This window comes from Oryzias melastigma, linkage group LG10 (assembly GCF_002922805.2).
Source record: "Oryzias melastigma strain HK-1 linkage group LG10, ASM292280v2, whole genome shotgun sequence".
In the NCBI taxonomy this organism is placed as follows: Eukaryota; Metazoa; Chordata; class Actinopteri; order Beloniformes; family Adrianichthyidae; genus Oryzias; species Oryzias melastigma.
The window spans coordinates 6,591,906-6,605,217 of record NC_050521.1 but is presented as its reverse complement, the minus strand read 5'-3'; the positions used below and the strand labels follow the sequence as shown (position 1 = coordinate 6,605,217).

At 40.2% G+C, this 13,312-nt stretch overlaps 1 protein-coding gene and 1 long non-coding RNA gene across 4 annotated transcripts in view; one reads left to right on the top strand and one right to left on the bottom strand.

Moving 5' to 3' along the window:
- The window catches only part of enox2 (ecto-NOX disulfide-thiol exchanger 2), a 204,314-nt gene that overhangs the window by 83,229 nt on the left and 107,773 nt on the right, over positions 1-13,312 (top strand). For all 3 annotated transcript variants that reach the window (XM_024283495.2, XM_036214036.1, XM_024283497.2), the window contains one exon: positions 12,227-12,373. In XM_024283495.2, the coding sequence (XP_024139263.1) occupies positions 12,227-12,373 (147 nt within the window). The remainder of the gene's footprint in view (positions 1-12,226; positions 12,374-13,312) is intronic.
- On the bottom strand, positions 9,840-13,123 carry LOC112153346. The gene is made up of 3 exons (XR_002920487.2): positions 12,664-13,123; positions 12,196-12,328; positions 9,840-10,097 (listed from the first exon to the last, which is right to left on the bottom strand). It is a non-coding gene; the product is annotated as an uncharacterized LOC112153346 (long non-coding RNA).

Here is a 13,312-nt window from a genome sequence, read left to right as displayed (position 1 = left end):
GTGTGAATGCATTGAATGCATTCACACAATAATAATAAAGAGAAACAGAAAAACAATAGTGTGAATGCATTGAATGCATTCACACAATGAATAGTCATTACATTACTTTGGCTCACTAGTGCTTGTTAACTTAAGCCTGTGTTTGTAGTCCAGAGGGCTGGACTGGAGATATAGACGAACAGAGCAGAAGAGAAATATGCACTTTCCATAATTTCAGTCAAAATCTACACATTAAACGTCTCGGTATGCCTCGCTGGAATATTCGATGACACACTGAGCAAGAGTTAAAGTGTAAATGCACATTTCTAATCTCCCGCTCCAACATTGTTTTAAAATGTCACCACAACATCTGGGAATAAATTAACCTTTACCAAACTCCAAACTTTTAAGATCAGAATTTCTGTCAACTTCATTATCATAATAGTAACCTTGATTAATAATTTTGACATTTAAAGAAGCTGAATGGATAGTCTTACCTGTGAATTAATACCACTAATACCACGGAATTAGAGCTGTGGGAAATGCATTTTCCACAATTATTTACATGACTTCATTAGTCTTTGATTGAATTAAACTTTAATGGTTAACCAGAAGTGGCTCTTTTTTATTGTTTGTTCATAATTTTTTGTTTAATATTTGACTAAACATTTAGTTTTTTTCAAGTTTGACACATTTTCTGATGGTTAGGACTGAGTTTTTCTTTCTTGAGCCTGCCGTCCCATCTGGATGCACCGCGTGTTGACTTGAGCTAAGTGACACGTCAGTGACAGCAACCACCACAGGTCTGGCAGTCAGAGTAAATGTATACTAGAAACAGTTCCAAACAGGGCGTCATAAGCCAGAACTCTGCATGATTGACAGTAGATAGAGGTTCATTTTCTGTCAGGATCTCCATAAGACGCCTGACATTGATGGATTGTTGAGAGCTATGAGCGGAGTCGGAAACTGTGCCAGAGCAGGTCCTCCTTTTTTAATGTATTACATAATCTTGTAGGTATGTCTTCTGTTTTAAGCCATTTTTTTGCTTCTTTACCGCTAAAGCTTAATGGGTTTTAGAGTGGGAAATATAAGTTATTGGTATGCTGAGAGATAGATATTTGGCGAATAGGAAATCTTTAAGAAAGATAACAATGTGTCAGCCTATACTGGTGGACAATAGTGCATTGTGAACAATGTTGAGTATAATTTTAATACCCAGGTCCCAAAACTGGATCATATTTACCTGCCAGGATTGTGTGTGCCATAACAATGAAGAATTGGAAAAGCAGAAATGTCTGTTTCCAGGAAATTCTGCAAGAGTAGTTCTGAGAATCTGATACATAGGTTACAAGAGCTGTCTTTTCAGATGATATTTTATTCAGACTTTCCTGTGTCAGCATCAGTGTTTTCATAAAATCCTGACAGTTGTCAGAAGACATCAGTGGAGAACTAACTTCAGAGACTCCATCAGCACCAAAGTCCACTAGGCAGAGTCTCCCTGAGGATTCAAGCTGTAGGATGTGTAACAATTTACCTCTTTTCATGTTAAATGAACATTTTGTAGTCTAGACTGCAGCCTTCCATAAATCGCAGTGCTCCAGATAAAAATGCTTTTAATTCATCATATGGAATAGAAACAAAGACGAAAAAAAATAATGCTTTTTTAACTTGTTTTATAGACGATGGTAATGTATTAACAAAGTAGTGTGAAGTCTGTTGTGTACCGACTAGGATACCAATTTGTGATCGGCTGCCATTGTTTAGTTATTTGTTTTTTCTCTTTTGCTGTCATTATAGCTATAGTGTGATCTCTGTTGTGTACTTCAGCTGAAATAATAGGCGCAAATATCGATAGTCTGCCTTTTATTTACTTGGTCTAAAATCCTTTACGACTTTTGGATTTATAAAACTTCGGCTTTCATGTCTTGTTTGATATGATTGTATGATAATATGTATGTATATGTATATGTATATATATATATATATATATATATATATATATATATATATATATATATATATATATATATATATATATATATGTTATGTTAAAATATAAATGTTTGAGTTCTGTAAAGTAAAAAAACACACAAAAAATCAATATCCTTACTGACTAATACTTGTTTTTTCTTGTATTTCCTTTTCCTCTCTTTTGATCTAAACTCTAAACTGCTTAGTTTTTCTACCTAAAAGGGTGTCAAATGCAAAAGTCTGTTGGTCCAGGCCGAGTCAGGCAATGAGAAAAGCAATGAGAAAAATGATAACCGAAGCTTTAGAATCCTTGCCAGGATAGTTCAGGTATTCAAACCTAATATTTCGCTGACCAATTTTAAAACGTCTCTATCAACGTCAGGTACTCTCTTTTATTGATTCTTTGGTACAATGGTGCTTCAAGGCAGTTACTGAGGAGGCATTCTGATAAGTGTTTATGACTTGTCAGAGAAACGGTGAAAAGCAATGTACATCACTTTAAAAGATGTTTTAATGAGGTTAGATTCAACCAACCAAATTTGGATGAGTTGCTGTGTATCATTGTTGCTCCCCTACTCCCGTAATGCACGGCTACGGTGGCCCTTTTGGTCCAAGTGTTCCCCTCCAAGCATGCATCCTATTCAGACTGAGGAAACGCAGAGCAAATCTGAGCTCTGTCCGACTAGAAACAAACTGAGACCACCTCAAAAGATGGGTCAGAGAGTAGTTCCTGGTCCCCGACCAGGATCCACTTGGGTGTATTCAGACTGTAAATTTGTTCCAGATTATCGGAGGAAACTGTCAGGAAGTGGTGGCGGAGGAGCCAAATGCATTAAACCGGGCTTGGTGGCAGAAAAGTAAAAACGTTTAGAAACAAACTGAAACATGACAAAAAAAGAACCCATGGGAGCAACCAAAAGGTGGCTTAACAGAGCAGAGCAGTATAAAGGGAACTGCACAGGTGTGGGTAATCATTCGATTACTTTTTGGCAGAGCTGAGTCACGAGTGGCAGAACTCTGACAGAAACATATTATGGTTACCTTTTATCAAACCAATTGTGTCCAGTGTGAATACACCCTTAACTATTTAGTTGTGATTTTTTTATGTCTTTTTTGTTGCAATAACTGTTTCAGGAATACCCCTGTCCTTGCCTTATTTGTTGTTTTGATTTTGTAAGGGTACAATATTGTTGTGTCATAAACCAATGATGTCTCTGACCACTCATGCTGATTCTAGAAGCAATTAAATCTGTTTTAATTTATATTATTATAATAGCATAACAACATACTAACTGTGGATATACATGATTTTTGAAATATACAAATTGTAGCATTTGCTGTATTCTTGTTTTGACACTTTTATTTAAACCATATAGTTTCGATTGTTTTAGTTTGTCAAAAATAAGGATAAGATAATTTTTTTTATATGACTTTAAGATATTGTTTCCGAATGTGCGTACAGATTCATCACAGATACTGTATCTTCCCTGGGGAATATTCACGCACATAGCTAAGAGGTTCTTTACTTGGTCCACACTTTGCTTTAAAGTGACCAGTTGCCATGAAAACAGTCAAACTTCCATCCATCCATCCATCTTCCTCCGCTTCATCCGGGACCGGGTCGCGGGGGCAGCAGTCTAAGCAAAGATGCCCAGACTTCCCTCTCCCCGGCCACTTCCTCCAGCTCCTCTGGGGGGACCCCGAGGCGTTCCCAGGCCAGCCGAGAAACATAGTCTCTCCAGCGTGTCCTGGGTCTTTCCCGGGGCCTCCGCCCAGTGGGACATGCCCGGAACGCCTCACCAGGGAGGCGTCCAGGAGGCATCCGGACCAGATGCCCGAGCCACCTCAACTGGCTTCTCTCGATGCGGAGGAGAAGCGGCTCTACTCCGAGCTCTCTCCGGGTGACCGAGCTTCTCACCCTATCTCTAAGGGAGCGTCCAGCCACCCTCTGGAGAAAACTCATTTCAGCCGCTTGTAGTCGGGATCTCGTTCTTTCGGTCACGACCCAAAGCTCATGACCATAGGTGAGTACTGGAACGAAGATCGACCGGTAAATCGAGAGCTTTGCTTTCTGGCTCAGCTCTCTTTTCACCACAACGGACCGGTACAGCGACCGCATAATAGCGGACGCAGCTCCAATCCGCCTGTCGATCTCACGCTCCGATCTTCCATCACTCGTGAACAAGACCCCAAGATATTTAAACTCCTCCACCTGAGGCAGGAGCACTCCACCCACCGAGAGAGGGCAAACTACCTTTCTCCGGTCGAGAACCATGGCCTCAGACTTAGCGGTGCTGACCCTCATCCCAGCCGCTTCACACTCGGCTGCAAACCGCTCCAATGCATGCTGGAGGTCCCGGTTCGATGGAGCCAACAGAACAACATCATCTGCAAAGAGCAGAGAGGAAATCCTGTGGTCCCCAAACCAGACCCCCTCCGGCCCCTGGCTGCGCCTAGAAATTCTGTCCATAAAGACTATGAACAGTCAAACTTAACTCCTATATATTACACTGCTTTCAGCTTTTGGTAGAAATCTGTTGGTTATAGGGTCATTGTGCCCTAGATATTCACCTTGTTCATTTCTTGTCAGCAGATGCAGAACTTCACTTCATGCTTGTTTAGAAACTGATGAGAGAGAATTGGTTTGCCCTGCCACTGCTATTAAGGAGTTTAGTAGGCATTCAATAAAATTCCTCCAATTCTAAAGGATCATTCATTAAATGTTTATGAAACCATTGAAGTAAAGACTTTTGTTTAAAACTCTCCAAGAGAATCTAGAGAAGACTGTTGTGGCCCACGGCTACGACTGTAAGCTTTAGTAAAATTGCGTGATTGTTTAAGTTATAAACTATGATGGACTTGCCCACTTTTTTGCAGTGCCATGAGGGTAAAAGGAAGACGATGCTCTCAGCCATTAACTTTATGTGTCAAGATGAGATAGCTGTGCAGATAGCTGAGCTGCACAGTGAATGATCCCGCCTTCTCCTCTCTTGTTTGAAGTGCCTGTGTTTTAACAGCTCTTTGTCTTTGCTATAAATATGCTGGGAGTGAAAAGCCTCTCTAATAATCTTTTGAATGCTACAGCTGCTCTGCGTTCTTTGCCAGTAGTTGCCAAGTCAGATCAGTCAGACACCTTGTTTGTGCTTCTGTTAAGGGCACTCATAGCTTCCATGACTTTCCTTTTTAGGAAGCTGAGAGCTGATGCCCTACTGTCCAGCATGGGGCAGACTTTTTTCTGTTGTTCTGATGGACACATTAAGACTATAAATAGAGTGACCTTTTTTTTAATGCTGTGACTTAATTGTGCAGAAGCGCTTGAAGTCTTGTCAGTCACCTTCCCAGTTTGAAAGGACCCCAGAAACTGCTCATCCAACTAAAGTCTTTCAGGTGCTAGACTGTTGAATACACAAAAACAATTTTTTTGTTGTTGTTGTTGTTGATCTGTCAACCAACAAAACAAATGGGATTTTCCATCTGTGCCACTGTTTGGTCAGCAGTAAATAACTTGTAAGGCCAAAACCAGATGTAGTTTAACTTAGATTTATCTGAAAACATTTCTTAGCATAGTAACAGCTCCTGAAATTTTGGTTATTTATGTTCTATTTTTTCCCCCCACAGAACAATACTAAATGTATTTTTGTTGCAATTAATAAATAATAGCAATGATACTTGAACACATTGAATGCAACATATTTAATATGTTGGAACCACAAAAAATAAACCAGGTAGTGATCTGGTAGTTTGGGCCCTACGATGAGGTCTTAAGTCAAGTGACTGCTAAGCTTCATCAGTATGAGTTTAAGGACCTTATTAGAGCTGGGCAATAAAACTGATTTTATTGATAAATTTGAATATTCTGTTTAGAAAAGATTTATTTTTGATAGTTTTTTATTTTCCCAGCAGTAGCTTTCTTGGGCTTCTGTTGCACATAGTAGGGTCAGCCCACCTGTTTTTTTTGCTACACTCAGACGTTCAATTGTCAAAGAGAAGTTTGTTCTCCAGACAGCAACAACAACAGTGTCTTCAGTTATATGTACTGTTTTGTTCCATTTTGCGACACTGTAAATTGTCTTTGAAGGTGGTTGCTACCATCTCTCTACGAGATGCTCTAGCAGCAACTCACAAAACACCTGCCGTATTGTTTTACTAATATTTTTACAGCTTTTAAATGGTTGCACTTTGTATTCATCCAACTGCTAAATGAGATGCCAAAACAAAAGAGTTTTTAATATATCCTCTCATTTGTATTTGTAAACTAATTAAAGTCAGTAATCAAATTTGTGAAATAATCTGAGATTATCGCCCAGCCCTTGACTCTTGATTATTCCATTAGTCAGGTTTGTGTCTGGGTTTGTTATTTTTTCTTGATGTAGGTCTGAGCTGGATTAGTGACGTTTCTATAGATACATTATTTGGTAGGACAGGGTCTACCAGACCCCATAAAAATATGATAAAAAAAAGAAAGAAAGAGGAAAAAATGAACACTAGAGTAAAATCCTCTTATTTCAACTGCAGTCTAGTCTCCCTGTGTGAGAGCCAGTGTCCTGCTGGTTTTCAGATTTTCCTCCCTTGCCTGCTGATGATTACTTGTTTCAGGTGTGGTTTGCCAATATTACCCTGCAAGGGATGGAAAACAAGCAGGGCATCAACCATTGAGCTTGCCACCTGTAAAAAATCTAAAAGTCTGTGAACATTGATGGTTTAACTGGACAACATGCAAAGTTTACTCCAAGACATTGATATTGGAGTGGATTACCTCAACCACATTAAATCCAGCTATTTGAAATAGTTTACTAATCTGGTCAAGATACCTCCTGGACGCCTTCTTGTGGAGTTATTTTGAGCTTTTCCCAACATGAGAAGACTTTGGAACAAACTCAAGACTAGATTGAGAGATTAGATGTCATGGGAACGCCTCAGCAGACTCTTGAATAAACTGGATGAGATGAGATGAAAGAAGAAGGAACTCTAGGAAGCCTGTTGCCTTAGCAACCTGGTCCTGGATTAATGTTAAGAATAAAATCAATTCCAGTTTGTTTTTAATAAAATGTTGACAGTCCTCTAACCCTTCCGCTCTCTTTGGGGTCCAGATGACTCCAACCATATACTGACATGTGAATCCTTCCATGACAAATGTGGACTAAGGCGGACAGGATTTTCTGTCTGCCATGGACATTAGTGAAACTCAAAAATCAGTGACAAAAAAAGTTCAGCGCACTGTCTTGTGGGCCCAGATGACCCCACTTATAATGTAAACAAACCAACGAGAGCAGAAGAGTTAAGATTAGACGATTGAAAAATGAAAGATTGATGGATTCAAGTATGTCAACCTAAAGCTACAGGTGAACGCCTTATATCATCATTTAGCCTTAATAACCAATTTTTTCCAATCATTTTTCTATAAAATTTGAACTCATCTATAAGTTCATTCTATGTTGGTCTCGACCCAGCCAACATATCCACATATTCAATACCAGTTACTTTGCCTTGTCCTTTCAATATACCGAATACTCAGCCATGTTATTATGATGCGTTAGGTGTATCAACACATTCTCACTCCTAAATTGCCACATATTGACATTTGGTTAAGTTAAATCACAGGTCCCCAACCTCCAGGCTGCAAACCAGAATCGGTCCAGTACTGCGACGCTTACCGGTACCCTCTTGTCTCTTTTCCACTGAGCTGTCCGGACCAGACCAGTCCAGTCCCCTCTTGGCCGGTTTTGAAGGGTCTGGGCAATTCAAGTGAGGGTTTCCATTGAGCCTTGGACCATCAAAGTGTATGTGGGGTGTAGACAGAAGATGTAGCTGTGCGTCAAAACCGTGCAACTACGACGAAAGTCAAGCTTCATCAACAGACTCACAAACGGAGGGAAAATTAAAAATATAACAGTGGAGGATAATTATAATCTGGAGAAGGTGTTTAGTATGGATGAAGCCAGCCTCTGCACTGCAGAACAGTCCATTTGATCTCAATTAAAAAGAAAAAAAACTCTTTATGTTGTGCAATACTCAATAATCAGAAGTGTTTTTGATGAGCATGGATCAGTAGCAGATGTTCTTGAGGGGGGGCCCATATTTGTGGATTCGTTGTGTCTCCAACCCCCGTGTACAAGGGGGAATACTGTATGTAAAAAATGTATTATTCTTTGCAAGAAGATTGCGGGGGCGAAGAAGAATACAGACGAAAAGAGGACAACAGTTCAGTTTAGATCTTGAGCTGGGAAAAGCGCTGGTCAGACGCTTCCTGTTGTCGTAAAACTTCTCCACCAATCAATGGTTTTCATCATTTGATGACAGAAGCTCTGCCCTCACAGATCCATTCCATTTTTCTATGGACCTACGCCCAACGGAAGACCAGACATGGTGGTACCAGTCAGTCCTACTTAACTGGTACATTTTATTATGGAAATGCTCAAAAGTCCGGCCTGCCCCAGTCCAGTCCGGTCTGGACTGCTCAGTGGACATAAGAGATAACCCTAACTCATCCGGTATCAAACACTGTACCCGGCCCGAACCAGACCCAGTACCGGACACGAACCAGTACCGGGTTAAGGTTAGGACGCGTCTCAAGGACCAGTGCGCATCCGGTATCGTGTCCCGAGGGTTGCAGACCCTTGATTTTACAAGTTGGGGACCCAAAACGTCAAAAAGTGACACATAGGGGCCTGAACCAAACGTCAATATGTGACAACTTGGGGATGATAATGTGTTGGATGAACACAGAAATGCTTGTTTTAACTGTATGTCGCTTATATTGCATCTCTTATTACAGCTATTTTTTGTTTGTTTTTTTATGCATCCTCTCTGTCCATTTTGGCCATATTTACACCCAGCTTCCTGCCATTTATTCCCCCTTTTCCTCAGGGAGTGATGGTTATTAACATTGCTTCTGCCTCTTGCCATATGTTCAAATTTAAACGCGTAATTCATCAATCTTCAGTTACAAATGTAGCTGTGATGGTTGGGGTGTTTTTGCCCAGCCGCGACATTCTTCATATTCAGCTTGACGTGCAGACATTTAGGGGGCTTTAGTCCAAGAAACACTGTCCTTATACCAGTACATTTAGAATTCGAAAAGCCCTTCAGAGCTCTAACTCAACCGCAGGCACCTGGTGGTGTGATAAAATAATAACTTCAGCTCAAAGCTTTACACAAGACTAATGCTGACAAGATCATAAATATCACACAGGAATTTTGGGGAGTTGGTCTGCCATGTAGCTCTGCTTTTGAGACGTGTACATTCACTACTTACAATCAAGCCATACTTAAGACATTTTACTTTTTCATCAAGCTTGTGAAACTTTTCGATTAAGCAGAAGTTAACTTCAGTCCTCCTTGAACTGTAATCACAGTGTTAACATTTGAGGCTGAGTAATGTTTCCCTGCCAGCTGGTCAAAGCCGTTTCAGTCTTTCCACAGCTTCTCTTTCCCTCTCTCCTTGGGAAACTCCTCAAGCATTTCAAGGCTGAAAGACTGAAACAAGTGTGACAGATGGATTTTCAGTGGAGATGGACTGAAGAGATGTTTGAGCCTAGACAGAAGATCCATTTAAACTGAGTCTACAACAAAAACAAAGCCCCCAAGGTTAAACCTAAGAAAAGTCCCACCCACAGACGATGTATTTTAGGCCCTGTATTTCTCATAGCATTTTCTCTGGATTGGAAACATTGGCCTCTTCTATTTTTTGGAACGCTAAACTGGCAGAAAACACATTTGATCAGTTGATAATAATAAATGAAAAACTTAATAGTCAGAAGTATTTTTCAAGTAGAGCTAAATTTCAATTTTAAATGCACATGTTTGTCACATTTGTCAGTCAGTGTCAAGCCAGCAATCAATCAAATACCGACTTTGTAAAAATGATGAAAAGCGATGACACAGAAAGGAAATATCTCATTCAGAGTCTTGGCACACAGAGCAAAAGGGAATACAGCTTCACATATCTTGATGTTCCTTCAGAACCGCAGCGGTAGAACATTTATGCCATTTAACGCTTTGATAAAAAGTACAGAAAGCAGCCTTCAGTGCTTCATAATAGTTGTGTTGTTGATGTGTGGATCACTGCCTGAATTAGATCCCGACTGATGAGGGTTCTTCAGGCCTCTGGTTGAGCTGCTGTAATGTAGGGCTTCTGATCCGTTGCTCTATGGAGAGGAAAAACAAATCAGAGCACAAAGAATCGTGATGAATTTTTCATGAATGGAGACTGAATCTCTAGGAGCCAGCTTTGAATTATAAACAAATGCAGCCTTTAAAGAGTGGAGAAATGCTGAAATATTAGGCAGAAAACAAAAGTTAAGTTGCAACCCGTCTACCAGGGGCTCAAGGGCAGCTGCCACATTATTTTGGTGCTTATTATAGTATTTATTTATGCAAGTGTCCTCCTTGTCTTGTATATATTATATAATCAGAATCTGCAAGGAAAAGTTTGCCTCTAATTAAACAGTGAATAAACAAGCCTCATTGTTGGGCAAAGTCATAAGCAAAACAGAAACAGAATACTTTCTGAAATATGGAAAAAAAAAGACCAATTAATAAAAATCTCTAAATATATTTTCTTTTTTATTTATTGCTAGTGTAAAGCTGCGTTCACGGAATTCATGCATCATTAATGTTAGGTCAGTGTACAGACCCAATCAGAGGTCTTGTGGCGCGATTTGAGAAAGAGTTCAAATATCTGCACTTAGACAAGTAGTAAGTGTTATGCCAACAAGGGCTGCACAATATTAGAAAATCTTGCGATATGAGTGATCAATATTGCAATGATGATGATTTTTGATACATGACTATGTAGCAAAACAACTAAGACAGCATTTCTATTCCACTGCATCCGTTTTATTTAAATAAATTCAGTAGATCTTAAATTATACTCCAATTGACCCATGTCTAAGAGGCGAGTATCTAACATAAAAAGATCCCCTATTTTGTTTATCTTGATTCTTTCCTCAAACTACTGTGGGACAGAAGGTAGTCACACTTGGTTACTGAGAGACAGAAGTACCGCTGAAAGTAGCAGTCATCCATACGCTGCTCCTGCATTAGATGGTGAATCTCACCTTACTGGGAGAGTCTCTGAATGATCTCAAAAATCCAGACAAGGAACACTTTCAATAAACATGATCTCATAAAATTATCCTTGTCAGAGCTCCAATAGAGTAATTAAGCTGAACACAAATGGCAGTAGCTACACCTACATGCATCAGGAGCGTCAAGTTAATGAACGTTATTTTCGAGCAAGCATCAATCAGCGAATTCAGCACACGTCAGAAGAGAGGCAGACGCAAATTTGAGGATGCGTTTAGTGGGATTTAACATACATGACAGTTCATTGGAAATGAGATATAGTCAATGTTCCCATGTAGTGACAAGGCTAAAAACTTAAGACAGTAGCTCCTCCCACACACTTCACGAGTGTTACGTTTATGAACACATATTTAAAGACAAGCGTTGAACAGAGAATTTGATGTGTATCTAAAGAGAGACAGCAGATGCAAATTTGACACGCAAATTGCGCTTGGTGTGAACACAACATAGGGCTTTTCAGCTCCTTCACTACATTTGGACCCAATCCGAATTCGTCTCTTCCTCCCTACTCCTAACGCACTAATGCTAGCTGGTCAGCTAGCATTAGTGCGGAGCTTTCAGCGCTCGAATATACATAACAAAAAAAATTATAAATATATATAACAACAGTGGTTTTATAACTTTAAAAACATCATGCTACAACAAAAGTCATTACTTACATTTAAATGTAAACCTTTGAGCTTCAGAGCGAGAAGAAAAGCGCTTCTTCTACTGGGCACAGTGCGATGCGGAACACCCTCGCAACGGAGGGCTTTGTGGGATCTTAAACAAAAATTTTCAGACACCACTTCCAGAACAAATAGAGGGGGGTAGGGGGAAGGGAAGAATTTGGATTGGGTGTTGGATTCCATCTGATCTGCATCAACAAGCAAAGTTCAACAACTCTCAAAATTTCAAAGAGAAATATCTGAGAATATCACACAGAGCAATATAAAAGTAATTTAGGATTACACATGCCTCCACCCTGACTGAATTAAAAAAAAAAAAAAAAAGCAATAATAAACGTATAATGTGGCAGTCCTTGTAATATTTGCTGGAAACTTCCAATGGTGGAGGCTGTAAAACGTTTTAATCATACTGCTCACTATATTTTCCAGTAAATTGAGTTTTCAGCGTAATTTATAGGATGTTTCTCTTTCTTTGCTCACGGGTCATTACCTCATTTAATCGAGTGGCATCTGTCTTCCAGGACTCAACGCTCTTCCCTTTGATCCGGCGACCAACAACGACCCTCTTCAGTTCAACGGTTCCAGCGGGCCTCTGGTGACTGAATGTGTTGCCCTGGAAAACACTGCTGAAAACAGTAAGAAAAGGAAGAGAACAACCCTCCCTCAAGGTACTAACGGCTGCCTCACAAGAACACTACTGCAAGTTTACGCGATTATCTGACACCCGCATCACTTTGTCCACAGCCATTGGGGGAATTGTTAGATCGGGAGTCTGGAAACTCAATCAGAGAATGCCTCCGTTCAGTCTGGAGAACTTTGATTCAACAGCCAGATTTCATACCTTACTTTTCCTCCACCAACATCCAATGACTTTGATGTGAACTGTGGTCTAATCCAATTATTTGGTGGCCAGGTGGACAAAAAGTAGCTTATTTCACTCTTTGTTGTTTTCCATTACCTTGCTCTGTCCTGAGGCTCTGCTTGTCTGGCCTGTTTAGAGGTCAGGCAGCTGCAACAGGAAACTGCTCCACCGAGATTGTGCGTATGTGCCTGCCTGTCTGTTACCGTGCCAACACTGCCTGTCAATCACAGCCCCCAACGCGCATTCGGTTTCCTCGCACAACCGCTGACCTGTCACGCGGGGAGGGGCGCTCAGACAAGATGTATGTGTCCTTGTGTTTCCGTGGGTGTGCTATAATTAAACAGTAATTTGAGTAAGTGGAGTGTCACCTGGTAACGTGTCAAATTAAAGAAGGACTTTCTAATTAAAGAAGTACTGACTAATTAATTGCTATGTAAGCAGAATGAAGAAGGTCTTTTAGACAGAGAGGTGTTTTGGTTGGTGTTCCCTGCTTCCTTGGCGACACTAATTGGTCTGGATTAATACTCCATATTAACGCAGCCCTAATGGTTTCTTCATTTTTTATTCACGTCTTTACATGCATGACTTCGTGACTTAATAACTTTGATTTTGTTTTAAATCCCAAACCTAGATGAGCTGTGGCTGTGTAAATTGCTCCTGAAGTGAAAGTCACACAAACACACTGTTGGATTTACATAAATGCTGAGCTTAGTTCTAGTACGCAGTTCCCTGTTTTTGTTTTGAC